The sequence below is a fragment of the Coregonus clupeaformis genome, chromosome 8 (assembly GCF_020615455.1).
Source record: "Coregonus clupeaformis isolate EN_2021a chromosome 8, ASM2061545v1, whole genome shotgun sequence".
Classification (NCBI taxonomy): domain Eukaryota; kingdom Metazoa; phylum Chordata; class Actinopteri; order Salmoniformes; family Salmonidae; genus Coregonus; species Coregonus clupeaformis.
Genome location: NC_059199.1, coordinates 29,790,893 through 29,806,559, shown reverse-complemented (window position 1 = coordinate 29,806,559; position 15,667 = coordinate 29,790,893). Strand labels below are relative to the sequence as shown.

The following is a 15,667-nucleotide window of genomic DNA, read 5'->3' as shown; positions in this document are numbered from 1 at the left end:
TGCTGTTAAAAGGATATAACCTTGGGCATCATTTGTGGTTGTTGGCTAGCTAGATATTTTGTGTGATAACTGATATTACCATTAAGGTTATAATGTATTTAATTTTAAAAGCCCCAACTCAGGTTTTGAGAAAACTCTTGAGGTGATGAACTTACCTGGACTATATCAGTAGCATACTTCTGGCATACCTCCTCGATGGACATCTTGTGTTCCGTCTAAAAGAGAAAAGTTAAAAACCTTGAATAAATCTATAGTTTTAACTAAATATTTGCAAATACATTTACGTCATTTAGCAGACGCTCTTATCCAGAGCGACTTACAGTTAGTGAGTGCATACATTATTTTTTTTATTTTTTTCATACCCCCCGTGGGAATCGAACCCACAACCCTGGCGTTGCAAACGCCATGCTCTACCAACTGAGCTACATCCCTGCCGGCCATTCCCTCCCCTACCCTGGACGACGCTGGGCCAATTGTGCGCCCCCCCACGGGTCTCCTGGTCGCGGCCGGCTACGACAGAGCCTGGATTCGAACAAGGATCTCTAGTGGCACAGCTAGCACTGCGATGCAGTGCCTTAGACCACTGTGCCACTCCGGAGGCTAGTTCGAATCCAGGCTCTGTCGTAGCCGGCCGCGACCGGGAGACCCGTGGGGCGGCGCACAATTGGCCCAGCGTCGTTCAGGGTAGGGGAGGGAATGGCCAATTAGATTGTGAATTGCGCTTGAGACATTTTCCGGCTGTGTTTCAGAGGGATATTCATATTCTCATGGTTTGGACGTATGCCTCGTAACAGAGTAAATCCTCCTTAGTTTACATTGGCATTGCCTCTAACCACAAACTACTATTCATAAAAAAATAAATCCTTTGTTTGACACACATGAGATTTGCTTACTGCCAACAATAAAATAGATTTTTGTAGGAATACAGGCTGCCAAAATCAATTTTCCAATAATCTGAGAAGTCATCTTTTTAAAACTTTTTTGTTGTCCCAAACAGAATTTACAAAGAAACACACTGGTATAGACTGGGAACACACTGGTTGAATCAACATTGATTCCACGTAATTTCAATGAAATGACGTTGAACCAACGTGGAATAGACATTGAATTGACGTCTGTGCCCAGTGGGTGCTCTTTAGAATAGTGTTTCTCAACCTTTTATTATACCAGGGTCCGGCAAGTTATGGTCCTTCCTCCTTAGATTAAAACTAGCACTTTAAATTGTACTAAATTGGTCTCAGCTAACCATCTGAGGGACCAGTTAGCAACATCCCAGGGACCAGTGCCGGTCCCAGGACTGGAGGTTGCAGGACACACTGCTGTAGGGCATGGTGCACTGACAAGAAACAGGAAGTAGGAATTATGCACTACATACCAAGGGAACTTCCTTCTTCAGTTCATCCATGTCCTTGGTCTTCTTGTCCGCCTTGGAGTCCGCCTTCTTGGGGGACTTCTTCTCATCCTTCTCCGTCGTGGTGGCCACACAGTAGCTGTCTGACCGTCCATACTGCAAGACAAACACAGAGAGTCTCAGAAAACAGATCCATGACCAGTCAATATTTTACATAGAAAAAGGTTGGGTTAATACACAGTGTGGTCAGCTTATCCTAAATCCACAATTTTAGGCTTTGAAAGCGTCAGTGCTGCCCTAGTAACTTTGAGTATTGCAGTGAATTGGGCTTCCTGGTGCCAGCTGGTATCCTACCTGCACCACAAGCTAAGCCACAACTCCATAGGAATTCATGAACTCAGATAATATCACTGTTAGCTACTTGAGGGTACGCCACAATCAAACATGAAAACAGAGAATGAAGTGCAAGGCTGCCATAATTATATGGTTGGGCAAAGCTCCCTAAATATTTTGCACTCAAGCTTTGTATATTCCACATGAACATGATCAAAATGATAATAGCCAGGATATGTATATCATGGTCCAGAATGTAAGGTTTTTCTAATCAGGACCTATTGGTTATGGTTTAAAACCAGGCTACTTTACTAGGTGTCTCCTATAGGTAGTCCGCTCTCCAAATTCCCACCATTTGAGAGTGTTTTGTTTCCCCATTTAATGTTTCAAATGCATTTCTGTCATTTTGACATGGTATGGTCCAAGGAGTGACCAAGTGTACAGTATTTACAGTAAACGCCCACTTGGGGATTTTCTTCTCAGATCGTTTTTTGTATCTCAACAGGAAGGCTGCATTCGAGCCAGGTAGACCCCACCTGTGTCTTTTATGGTAAAGACATTTTTTTTTAAATCTGATTGAAGGCTTTTTCTTTTAAATATTGAAGTTTGAAGTCTGAACTTTGTAAATATGTACAGTGATAAACATAGCTTCGGAACATTAACTCCATTTTGTAAATAAATCTAACCACCTCTACCCGCCTGCCTCCTGCTGCTTACCCTTAAGACTGCTACAAGGTCTCTATTTTACAGTCAGTGATAGGTCATAATGTAAAGGCACCCAAACATGCTTTCTTCCTCTACCATTCCCTCTCTCAATTACTCCCTCCACACCCAACCTCTCTTTCACTCTTTCTGTCTCTCCTTTCATCTCTCTCTCCCAAACGCTCTTTACATTTCTCCCTCTTTCTCTTGTCATGGACAATACAAGCCTTGTGAGAGTACACTGCCACAGTGAGAGGGACCTCACATGGTCGTTTCTATGAAAAGCGCATGACAGTGGCCCTGTGGCCCCAGGTGCCGTGATGGTCAGAGAGACTACAGACCACAGCCCTGAGAACGTCCTTAGAGGAGAAATGGTCCATGATACTAAATGTGTTATATTATGTGCCATATATGTGCCTGTATGTGTTTCTATGCCTGTTATACAGTATGTCTATATACACTGAGTATACAAAACATTAGGAACACCTGCTCTTTCCATGACATAGACTGACCAGGTGAAAGTTATGATCCCATATTGATGTCACTTGTTAAATCCACTTCAATCAGTGTAGATGAAGGGGAGAATGATTTTTAAGCCTTGAGACAATTGAGACATGGATTGTGTATGTGTCACAGGAGGTTGGTGGCACCTTAATTGGGGAGAATGGGCTCGTGTTAATGGCTGGTGCGGAATAAGTGGAATGGTATCTAATACATCAAACGCATGGTTTTCACGCTCAACAGTTTCCTGTATGTATCAAGATATTACTTGTTAGATATTACTTGTTAGATATTACTGCACTGTCAGAGCTAGAAGCACAAGCATTTCGCTACACCCGCAATAACATCTGCTAAACACGTGTATATGACAAATAACATTTGATTGGATTGGATTTGAATGGTCCACCACCCAATGGACATCCAGCCAATTTGACACAACTGTGGGAAGCAGTGGAGTCAGTGGAGGCTCCTCAGAGGAGGAAGGGGAGGACCATCCTCGTCAGTGAAATGGTAAAACATTGAAAAAGTTATCCTTTTTAGATAAAACTATACTAAAATATAATCACATCACCAAATAATTTATTAAAACACAAGAGTGCAAAGAAGGTCTACAGTAGCCTCAACAGCACTCTGTAGGGTAGCACCATGGTGTAGCCGGAGGATAGCTAGCTTCCGTCCTCCTCTGGGTACATTGACTTCAATACAAAACCTAGGAGGCTCCTGGTTCTCACCCCCTTCCATAGACTTACACAGTAATTATGACAACCTCCGGAGGACGTTCTCCAACCTATCAGAGTTCTTGCAGCATGAACTGTCCCCTGTAGCTCAGTTGGTAGAGCATGGCGCTTGCAACGCCAGGGTTGTGGGTTCGTTTCCCACGGGGGGCCAGTATGAAAATGTATACACTCACTAACTGTAAGTCGCTCTGGATAAGAGCGTCTGCTAAATGACTAAAAATGTAAATGTAACTGACATGTTGTCCACCCAATCAAAGGATCAGAGAATTAATCTAGTACTGAAAGCATAAATTACAGCTAGCTAGCGCTGCAGTGCATAAAATGTGGTGAGTAGTTGACTCAAAGAGAGAGAAAGACAATAGTTGAACAGTTTTGAACAAATTCATTTCTTCCAAAATGAAGGAAAAGCAAGAGAGAAATATATATAGAGAGAGATTGTCTTTTTTTTCACTTTCAGTTCACTTACTTAGCTAACAAATGCAGCTAGCTAGTTTAGCCTACTGAAACACCCTGCTCAAACAGAGGGATGCTATGTTAGCTAGCTGGCTATGACTATCCAACACAACACTGGAACTCTTCCAAGTCAATTTAAGCTTTTGGTTTTACAAATGTATTGCCACCGGGGCCCGCCGGTGTAACTGCTTACTGACTGTACACTGTAACGTTACTGCATGATTGTTGCGGGTTTACTAACGCGTTAGTTCTATTGTTTTTGCTGACTATGACGTTACTTTAGCTAATATGGTGACAACGATGTAGGCTGTGTGTAGCAGTTTGGCTTGGAAAGGTTATTTTGCGTGGTCACATACAGCTGATGTGTTGTGCATTGAAGTCCAAAAGCGAAGGGAATAGGTGAGAGGAGGAGAGCGCATGGATGCGAGAAGGAACACAACATGGCTGTGTGTCTATGCACGATCAGGGGTGTATTCATTCCGCCTAGTCTGTTGAAATAAGTTACTTAAACAGAAGCAAACGGAACAAAACGGGGATAAACATACTTGAATTTGTCCATTAGAAACTCTTGTTTGCAATGGTTGGACTAATGATTACATCCTATATCAGCTAGATACAGGCAAGAGTGTGTCTCTCGGCCTGTGTGCACCTACGTTGTAAACTTTCATTCATAGGCTAGGTTGTAGCAACCTCATGATGGGTGTAGGGAAATTTTGAATATCATGTAGTAGCCGAAACCTATCGCTGTAACATTGAACCGGGTGAATGGAATATGAATGACAGTCATCCAATATGCTGTAATAGAAATAAGGCCATGCTCATGACATAAGGCCATGCTCATGAAAAAAAGTCGTCCTCCCTCATATTAAACGGCACAGACCGCCACTGATTGGAGTCAACATTGGCCAGCATCCCTGTAGAACGCTTTCGACACCTTGTAGAGTCCATGACCCAACGAATTGAGGCTGTTCCGAGGGCAAAAGTGGGGGTGCAACTCAATATTAGGAAGATGTTCTTAAATTTTTGTATACTCAGTGTATGTGCCTGTGTTTACGGCCATAATGCATACAAAAGGCAATTTATCGTCTGAACTTTAATCACAATAAGACAGTAAAATACACTATGAGCAGACTTGGTTTGGGTTTGGTTACTGATTCATTCATGTTGTATCCATCAAGGTAATCACATTTCATGGTTGAAATACAGTCTTCATCGCTTGATCAAAGACTAGACATTGCCACTGGGAGAGATTCAAAGAGACATTGGGAGAGATTCAAAAGCATGCAGATAGGGGTACAGAACCTGTCCTATGAGAACTCCAAATCATTGTATTAGAGCTCAAATCAAGCAGCCTGAGACGTTACAAGATATGCATCACAGGAGCCTTTGGTGGTTCATCTTCCTACTGCATCCTAAGTTTACAATGTAGGTGCACACAGGTCGAGAGACAAATTTGGACAGACAGTGACATTCAATACCGCCTTGCACACTCTTGCCTGCATCTAGCTGATATAGGGTGTAATCATTAGTCCAACAGTTGCAAATTAGAGTTTCTATTGGATAAATTCAGGCATGTTTATCTCCGTTTTGTTCCGTTTAAGAAACGTTTTTCAACAGAATCGGAAAATGAATACACCACTGATCACGCGTAAACACAGTACACTTTCATTGCAGCCACGTTGTATTCCTTCTCACATCTATGCGCTCTCTTCCTCTCACCTGTTAGAATGACCCTTGTGGACTTCAATGCACAACACATCAGCTGTATGTGATCAAGCGAAAAAAACATTCCAAGCCAAACCGCTCCACACAGCCTACATTGTTGTCACCATATTAGCTAAAGTAACGTCATAGTCAGCATAGCTAATAGAACTAACGCGTTAGTAAATCCTCTACAATCACTAACTGGACCAATAAAGCTAGCTAGCTAGCTAGCGGGTAGCTACTGGTAACTATTAGCAACTGTGGATAGTTGTTTCCAATGTTATTTAACGCTTAAGAAAAAGTGTTAACATATAGACTAATATGCTATAAATTGTGTTCTTACACTGGTACAGTTATGCCCTATGAGAGATGTACAACTGCGCATGTGCGAAAATAAACAAAGGGCATTTTTCCCGCGTTCTGGTTGAAACACCAACGATGAACATGTGTGTTTATTCCTCCGTTAAGTAAGCCGGTATTCCTGTCCTGAAGATGACCGCACCAACAGGTTATGGGCCCAGGAGGGAACATGGAAGCCGATGGAATAGATTATGTTTCGACGGAGATGAAAAAAACTACGAGTTATGGGAGACGGTTTTTGGGACACTTGCGTTTGCTAGGGCTAAAGGCCACCATATTGAGCGTGGATGAAGATGAAGAAGACGGAGAGAAAAATGAAGAAGCCTACGCCGAATTGATACAGGTTTTGGATGATAAAAGTCTTTCCCTGATAATGAGAGAAGCAGCAGATGATGGGAGAAAAGCGTATGAAGATATTGAGGGAACATTATGCGGGTAAAGGGGAAGCCACGTGTGATTAGCCTCTACACTGAGCTAACTTCTCTTCAGAAAGCCAGTGACGAAAGTGTTACGGATTATATCATTCGTGCTGAGACGGCTATTACAGCACTGAGGAATGCTGAAGAGACTTTAAGTGACGGGCTGTTGATTGCAATGATTCTGAAAGGTTTGCCCGAATCATTTAAGCCGCTTTGCCATCCACATAACGCAGAGTGACGAGCCAACAACTTATGGCAAGTTCAAAACCAAGTTGAGGAGCTATGAAAGCACCGAGAAGTTTAGCGCCATTTCCACTGACGACAACGTGATGAAGGCAAGTAACAATAAAGTTAGCTGGCCAAGAGGAAGAGATAAAGGGACCGAGATAACCTGCTTCAACTGTGGCCAGAAAGGGCACAAGGCCCGGGAATGTACTGTTACTGGAGAGCACAGAGAACGGAGACAGTGGTGTAGTTTTTGCAAGCGCTCCACTCATACTGACGCAAATTGCAGACGAAAAGGAAGAGACAATGTGAAACAAGCAACAGATGCTGAAGGCCACACATTTGCATTCAAAATAAGTGACTGTCAGCTTCGTGGACTGAAACATAAAGGGCTGATGGTTGATACGGGAGCAACGTCACATATAGTCACGGACATCGGGAAGTTTAAGGAGTTTGACGAGACTTTCAAACCGGAAAAACATTCCGTGGAGCTGGCTGATGGAACAAGAACGAATGGTGTCGCGGAGAGGAGAGGTGCAGCGGAGGTTTACCTGAGAGACAACACGGGTCGTCGGGTGAAAACAACGCTGACGAAGGCGCTGTACGTGCCGTCGTTTCCACAGGACATTTTCTCTGTTAAAGCAGCGACAGCCAACGGAGCTTCAGTCAACTTTCGACAGGGTGTAACAAGCTCATCCACAAGAACGGTACCACTTTTGACATCGAGAGTACGATAGACTTTACTATCTTAACACTGTAAGTGATGAAAATGATGATGGATGTCATGGGTGCTATGATATTCACACATGGCACAAAATTCTTGGCCACTGTAATTTTGAGGATGTGTCAAAGTTAGAAAATGTGACAGAGGGAATGAAAATCACAGGTAAGATTGACAAATCTACCCTCAACTGTGAAATCTGCACACAGGGAAAATTTGTTCAGAGCAGAAACAGAGAGCCTGATGAAAAGGCAAAAGCAGCTCTTGAGCTTGTGCACACTGATTTGGCTGGCCCTATTGAGCCAGAGGCGAAAGATGGGTTCAGATATACTCTAGCATTTACGGATGATTATTCAGGGGCAGTTTTTGTGTATTTCCTAAAAGCAAAAAGTGATACTGTAAAAGCTACTGAGAAGTTTATTGCTGATGTGGCCCTTATGGAAAAATAAAGTGTGTCAGGTCAGATAATGGCACAGAGTACACAGCCAAAGAGTTCCAGTCACTACTCAGTAAGAATGCCATAAGACATGAAACTTCAGCCCCTTACTCACCCCATCAAAATGGGACCGCTGAGAGAAATTGGAGAACACTGTTTGAAATGGCAAGATGCATGCTACTTGAGAGCAACCTACCAAAGAAATTGTGGACATATGCTGTAATGACTGCTGCAGTAATTCGCAATAGGTGTTACAATAAGCGTGTAGGACAGACTCCACACTACATGTTTACTGGGAGAAAGCCTGATCTTTCAAAGATGAAAGAATTTGGATCTGTTTGCTATGCATACAGACAGAACAAGAAAAAGTTGGACTCAAGATGTGAAAAGGGTATTTTTGTCGGGTATGATAAAAATAGTCCAGCATACCTAGTCTACTACCCAGACACTGGAAAAGTTCTTAAAAACAGATTAGTCAAGTTCGATTACAAAAGGTGTAGTCGAACGCCAAACTCAGACAGATTTGGAAATGAGTGATGATCTTCGTGGGGAGAGATTTCAATCCCCCATGCCAAAAGCCAAGATGGCAGATCAAAATTCCGAAGAGACACAAGATGTGCAAATCGAGACTTCAGATAGTCAGAGTCCACACTATCCAGACAGAGAGAGGAAGAAGCCACAGTACTTAAAAGACTATGAGTGTAAAGTGAAGTGTGATGACCAGATACCACCTAGTGTTGACTACTGCTACAGAGTAATGTGCAATGCACCACAAACCTTCAAAGAAGCAATGATTTCACCAAAATCAGAGATTTGGGCTACTGCTATGAAGGAGGAGATGGATTCCCTTAGGGAAAATGATACATTCACATTGACCACACTGCCAGAGGGTAAAAATGCAGTGGGGGCAGGTGGGTCTATGCGGTCAAAAACAATTCAGATGAGACTGAGACATACAAGGCAAGATATGTTGCAAAGGGATATAGTCAAGTGGCAGGAATAGACTATAAGGAGACTTTTTCTCCAACTGCAAATATGACATCAGTACGTTGTTTGATGCAGCTAGCAGCTCAGTATGACTTAGAGTTACATCAGATGGATGTCAAAACAGCATATCTACATGCTCCTATTGACTGTGAAGTGTACATGGAGCAACCAGAGGGTTTTGAAGTCAGGTCAGATACAGGTGAGCAACTAGTCTGCAAACTGAACAAGTCACTGTACGGCCTGAAACAGTCAGGGAAGGAACTGGAACAAAATGTTGCATGATCACCTTAGTGAAAATGGTTTTACACAGAACCCAGCTGATCACTGTGTTTACAACAAAACAAACTGCAACAGAAAGGATCATTTTGATAATTTGGGTCGATGATCTAATTATCGCTGCTAGTGATAGTGACTCACTCACAAGTGTAAAAGAAATGTTAAGTGAAAAATTTAAGATGAAAGATCTTGGGAGGCTTAGACATTTCCTAGGCATTGATTTTACACAAAGTGAAGGGAAAATAAAGATGAGCCAAACAAGGTACATAACCAAGATACTGGAAAGGTTTGGTATGTCAGACTGTAAAACAAGGTCAACACCATGTGAAAAAAAAAAACTTTGATGGTGATGGTGAACCTATTGATTCAAAAAAGGTATCGTGAAGTGATAGGCAGCTTGATATATGTTATGACATGTACAAGACCGGATATCAGCTGGATTGTCAGCAAGCTGTCACAATACCTATCAGAACCAAAAGAGCAACACTGGATAACAGCTAAACATGTGTTGAGGTACTTGAAGGGGACAATGAATCAGGAGTTGTGTTACAAAAAGGGGGTGGAAAAACTCAACCTCGTAGCATATAGTGATGCTGATTGGGCAGCAGATCAAAGTGACAGACGAAGCATAACAGGGTATTGTTTTAGTTTAACTAAATGTGGACCTGTTATTTCATGGAGGTCTAAGAAGCAGCCAACAGTAGCTTTATCTACATGTGAAGCAGAGTACATGGCACTGGCTGCTACTACACAAGAAAGTTTGTACCTTGTACAGTTATTGGGCCAGATGGATAGTGAGTGCCAATATGCACCAGTAACAATCTTTGAAGATAACCAAGGTGCAATTGCTCTGTCAAAGAACCCAGTATGTCGTCAGAGATGTAAACATGTTGACATCAGATATCATTTCATTCGATCTGCGCTCAGTGATGGCAAAATAAGTATTGAATATTGTCCAACGGCAGACATGGTTGCAGATGTTTTGACTAAACCTGTAACGAAGTTCAAAAATGAAAAATTCTTGGGTTATATGTTTGGAATGTAAACTGACATTTGTGAGATGTATAACTGTAAGCTAAATGTGTTGATAGTTAGGTTGAATACGACTTGTACAGTATAAGAGCAAGTGGGGGTGTTAACATATAGACTAATATGCTATAAATTGTGTTCTTACACTGGTACAGTTATGCCCTATGAGAGATGTACAACTGCGCATGTGCGAAAATAAACAAAGGGCATTTTTCCCGCGTTCTGGTTGAAACACCAACGATGAACATGTGTGTTTATTCCTCCGTTAAGTAAGCCGGTATTCCTGTCCTGAAGATGACCGCACCAACAAAAAGTACCTGTAATTATGCCAGCTAGCTACCTACCATTCAGCTGTTTTTCTAACCTCATTATCTGAAGCATTAACGTTAGGTAGTTAGTAGCTACTGTACTCGAAATGTAGCTACCTGGATAGCTAATTAAACAATAGCTGGAACGACCTAGCTTTAATATTTGGAGACGCGTTCTCTCCGTTGGGACAGACGCGAACTGGCTGAATCGATTCAGTGGCTAGCTTTGCACTTAACTGGCTAACAGTAGCTACTAAGGGTAAGTTATAACCTACATTTATTTTTGTTTTGTTTTTACATACTGGTAACCAGAGTCGTTCAAGGGAATTTGGGACATGGGTGACTAGTTAACGTTAGCTTGGCTGTCTGTGTGTTCGTGCCGTGGGAGGAGGGGTTAGCTCGTTGGCAGAGAGCAATGGCTAGCTAGTATGCTAACTATTCTAGCTAACTAACTGGCTGAATAAGTTGACGACGTACTCACTCAATCTGTCAAAACTAACCCAAAACTTTACACAACGTTAGACACGGACACAAATGATCTGCTTGGCGTGTTAACACACTGGTGGTTTGTTGTAACCGAGTATTGGTGCTAAACCGTGTTATTGGAGGCTGGCATGCTAGTTAGCTTTGGCGTCATAGGATTCGGTAACCTGGACGGTTTTCACGGAAGAATATGGTACCAAGTTGCTAGCTGAATAAACTAAGTTAGTCTATTCCTAGAAACATTGAACCGCTGTAGTTTACAACAATTATAATTTCTAAAGTGGAAGTTGGGAGAGTTATATTTGGGAGTTTTGGTTTTTACTCTCTCCTTTCCCAGATGTTTAGTTCATTTCATTCCGATCTCCTCTGCATTATTGTAGCCATTTGCTACAGCCTGTCAACTATGCCTCTGCCTATCCCTGTTCTCTCCTCTCCGCACAGGCTACACAAACGCCTCACACCGCGTGGCTGCTGCCTCTCTAACCTGGTGGTCCCTGCACGCACCCCCACACCTGGAGTTCCAGGTCTCAGGCAGCCTCTGGAACTGCCGTTCTGCTGCCAACAAGGCTGACTTCATCCCAGCCTATGCTACCCTCCAGTCCCTCGACTTCCTGGCGCTGGACGGAAACATGGATTACCACTGAAAACACTGCTACTCCTACTGCTCTCTCCTCGTCTGACCATGTGTTCTCGCATACCCGAGAGCATCTGGTCAGAGGGGTGGTGGCACAGGAATCCTCATCTCTCCCAAGTGGACATTCTCAATTTTTCCCCTAACCCATCTGTCTATCTCCTCATTTGAATTCCATGCTGTCACAGTCACTAGCCCATTTAAGCTTAATATCCTTGTAATCTATCGCCCTCCAGGTTCCCTTGGAGAGTTCATCAATGAGCTTGACGCCTTGATAAGTTCCTTTCCTGAGGATGGCTCACCCCTCACAGTTTTGGGGAATTTCAACCTCCCTACATCTACATTTGACTCATTTCTCTCTGCCTCCTTCTTTCCACTCCTCTCCTCTTTTGACCTCACCCTCTCACCGTCCCCCCCTACTCACAAGGCAGGCAATACGCTTGACCTCATCTTTACTAGATGCTGCTCTTCTACTAATCTCACTGCAACTCCCCTCCATGTCTCTGACCACTACTTTGTATCCTTTTCTCTCTCGCTCTCCTCCAACACTACTCACTCTGCCCCTACACAGATGGTAATGCGCCGCCGCAACCTTCGCTCTCTCTCTCCCACTACTCTCTCCTCTTCCATCCTATCATCTCTTCCCTCTGCTCAATCCTTCTCCCTCCAATCTCCTGATTCTGCCTCCTCAACCCTCCTCTCCTCCCTTTCTGCATCCTTTGACTCTCTGTGTCCCCTATCCTCCCGGCCGGCTCGGTCCTCCCCTCCAGCTCCGTGGCTTGATGACTCATTGCGAGCTCACAGAACAGAGCTCCGGGCAGCGGAGCGGAAATGGAAGAAAACTAAACTCCCTGCCGACCTGGCATCTTTTCACTCCCTCCTCTCTACATTTTCTTCATCTGTTTCTGCTGCTAAGGCCACTTTCTACCACTCTAAATTCCAAGCATCTGCCTCTAACCCTAGGAAGCTCTTTGCCACAGGTTGACGACATCCGATCCTCGTTTGTTAAGTCTAATGACACTGCTGGTCCTGCTCACACTGCCCTACCCTATGCTTTGACTTCTTTCTCCCCTCTCTCTCCAGATGAAATCTTGCGACTTGTGACTGCAGGCCGCCCAACAACCTGCCCGCTTGACCCCATCCCCTCCTCTCTTCTCCAGACCATCTCCGGTGACCTTCTCCCCTACCTCACCTCGCTGATCAACTCATCCTTGACCGCTGGCTATGTCCCTTCCGTCTTCAAGAGAGCGAGAGTTGCACCCCTTCTCAAAAAAACCAACACTCGATCCCACTGATGTCAACAACTACAGACCAGTATCCCTTCTTTCTTTTCTTTCCAAAACTATTGAGCGTGCCGTCTTTAGCCAACTCTCTTGCTATCTCTCTCAGAATGACCTTCTTGATCCAAACCAGTCAGGTTTCAGGACTGGTCATTCAACTGAGACTGCTCTTCTCTGTGTCACGGAGGCTCTCCGCACTGCTAAAGCTAACTCTCTCTCCTCTGCTCTTGTCCTTCTAGACCTGTCTGCTGCCTTTGATACTGTGAACCATCAGATCCTCCTCTCCACCCTCTCCGAGCTGGGCATCTCCGGCGCGGCTCACTCCTGGATCGCGTCCTACCTGACCGGTCGCTCCTACCAAGTGGCGTGGCGGAAGCTGTCTCCGCACCACGTGCTCTCACCACTGGTGTCCCCCAGGGCTCAGTTCTAGGCCCTCTCCTATTCTCCCTATACACCAAGTCACTTGGCTCTGTCATATCCTCACATGGCCTCTCCTATCATTGCTACGCTGACGATACACAACTAATCTTCTCCTTTCCCCCTTCTGATAACCAGGTGGCGAATCGCATCTCTGCATGTCTGGCAGACATATCAGTATGGATGACGGATCACCACCTCAAGCTGAACCTTGGCAAGACGGAGCTGCTCTTCCTCCAGGGGAAGGACTGCCCGCTCCATGATCTCGCCATCACGGTTGACAACTCCATTGTGTCCTCTTCCCAGAGTGCAAAGAACCTTGGCGTGACCCTGGACAACACCCTGTCGTTCTCCGCTAACATCAAAACGGTGACCTGATCCTGCAGGTTCATGCTCTACAACATTCGCAGAGTACGACCCTACCTTACACAGAAAGCAGCACAGGTCCTAATTCAGGCACTTGTCATCTCCCGTCTGGATTACTGCAACTAGCTGTTGGCTGGGATCCCTGCCTGTGCCATTAAACCTCTACAACTTATCCAGAACGCCACAGCCCGTCTGGTGTTCGACCTTCCCAAGTTCTCTCATGTCACCCCGTTCCTCCGCACACTCCACTGGCTTCCAGTTTAGTCTTGCATCTACTACAAGACCATGGTGCTTGCCTACAGAGCTGTGAGGGGAACGGCACCTCCTTACCTTTAGGCTCTGATCATACCCTACACCCAAACGAGGGCACTACGTTCATCCACCTCTGGCTTGCTAGCTCCCCTACCTCTACGAAAGCACAGTTCCCGCTCAGCCCAGTCAGCTATTTGCTGCTCTGGCACCCCAATGGTGGAACAAGCTCCCCCACGACGCCAGGACAGCGGAGTCACTGACCACCTTCCGGAGACACTTGAAACCCTACCTCTTTAAGGAATACCTGGAATAGTATAAAGTAATCCTTCTTCCCCCAACCCCCATAAAAAAATTAAATTTAAAAAAAGGTGGTTGTCCCACTGGCTATCATAAGTTGAATGCACCAATTTGTAGGTCGCTCTGGATAAGAGCGTCTGCTAAATGATGTAAGGACAACCATCTCTGCAACACTCCACCAATCAGGCCTCTATGGTAGAGTGGCTAGATAGAAGCCAATCCTCAGTAAAAGGCACATGACAGCCGCTTGGAGTTTGCCAAAAGGCACCTAAAAGGACTCTCAGACCATGAGAAACAAGATTATCTGGTATGATGAAACCTCCAAGTGTCACGTCTGGAGGAAACCTGGCACCGTCCCTACGGTGAAGCATGGTGGTAGCAGCATCATGCTGTGGGGATGTTTTTCAGCGGTAGGGACTGGGAGACTAGTCTGGATCGAGGGAAAGATGAACAAAGCAAAGTACAGAGAGATCCTTGATTAAAACCTGCTCCAGAGCGCTCAGGACCTCAGACTGGGGCAAAGGTTCACCTTCCAACAGGACAACGACCCTAAGCACACAGCCAAGACAACGCAAGAGTGGCTTCGGGACAAGTCTCTGAATGTCCTTGAGTGGTCCAGCCAGAGTCCGGACTTGAACCCGATCTAACATCTCTGGAGAGACCTGAAAATAGCTGTGCAGCGACACTCCCCATCCAACCTGGCAGAGCTTGAGAGGATCTGCAGAGAAGAATGGGAGAAACTCCCCAAATACAGGTGTGCCAAGCTTGTAATGTCATACCCAAGAATATTCGAGGCTGTAATCGCTGCCAAAGGTGCTTCAACAAAGTACTGAGTAAAGGGTCTGAATACTTTTGTAAATCCAATATTTCCGTTTTTCTACAAACCTGTTTTTGCTTTGTCATTATCAGGTATTGTGTGTAGATTGATGAGAAGAAAAAAAACTATTTAATCAATTTTAGAATAAGGTTGTAATGTAACAAAATGTGGAAAAAGTCAAGGGGTCTGAATACTTTCCGAATGCACTGTGTACAATGATGGATTGAACATTTTGTCATTTTTGCCATGACTAATCAATAGGGTTTTGGTAGTCTGTGACATCACTACACCGAGTCAAAATGGAAGATAGAAATAAGCAAGATTTTCTGTTACAATCATGCACTGGCATGCTCGATTATTAGGTTGTGACAACCTTCCTAACCCATATCAACATGGGGGAACTGGGCATCCATTTTGACGCAGCTGTTTGCGCCTATTGGCACCCCAACCGAACCTCTCCACTAATTCCCTATCGGTATATCCATAACCAACGACTGTCACAGCTTCAGTGACTTAAAATATGACTCTGTAGGATGGGTATAAAACAACTGGTCGACAACAATTCAAATACTATCTATCGGC

The 15,667-nt window shown here is 44.4% G+C and overlaps 1 protein-coding gene across 2 annotated transcripts in view; it reads right to left on the bottom strand.

Annotated features, from left to right (window-relative positions):
* LOC121571562 (sodium/potassium-transporting ATPase subunit alpha-3-like) overlaps nucleotides 1-15,667 on the bottom strand; it is a 30,509-nt gene that overhangs the window by 13,441 nt on the left and 1,401 nt on the right. For both annotated transcript variants that reach the window (XM_041883096.2, XM_041883097.1), the window contains 2 exons: nucleotides 1,376-1,507; nucleotides 156-215 (listed from right to left, as the gene is read on the bottom strand). In XM_041883096.2, coding sequence (XP_041739030.1) covers nucleotides 156-215; nucleotides 1,376-1,507 — 192 coding nt within the window. The remainder of the gene's footprint in view (nucleotides 1-155; nucleotides 216-1,375; nucleotides 1,508-15,667) is intronic.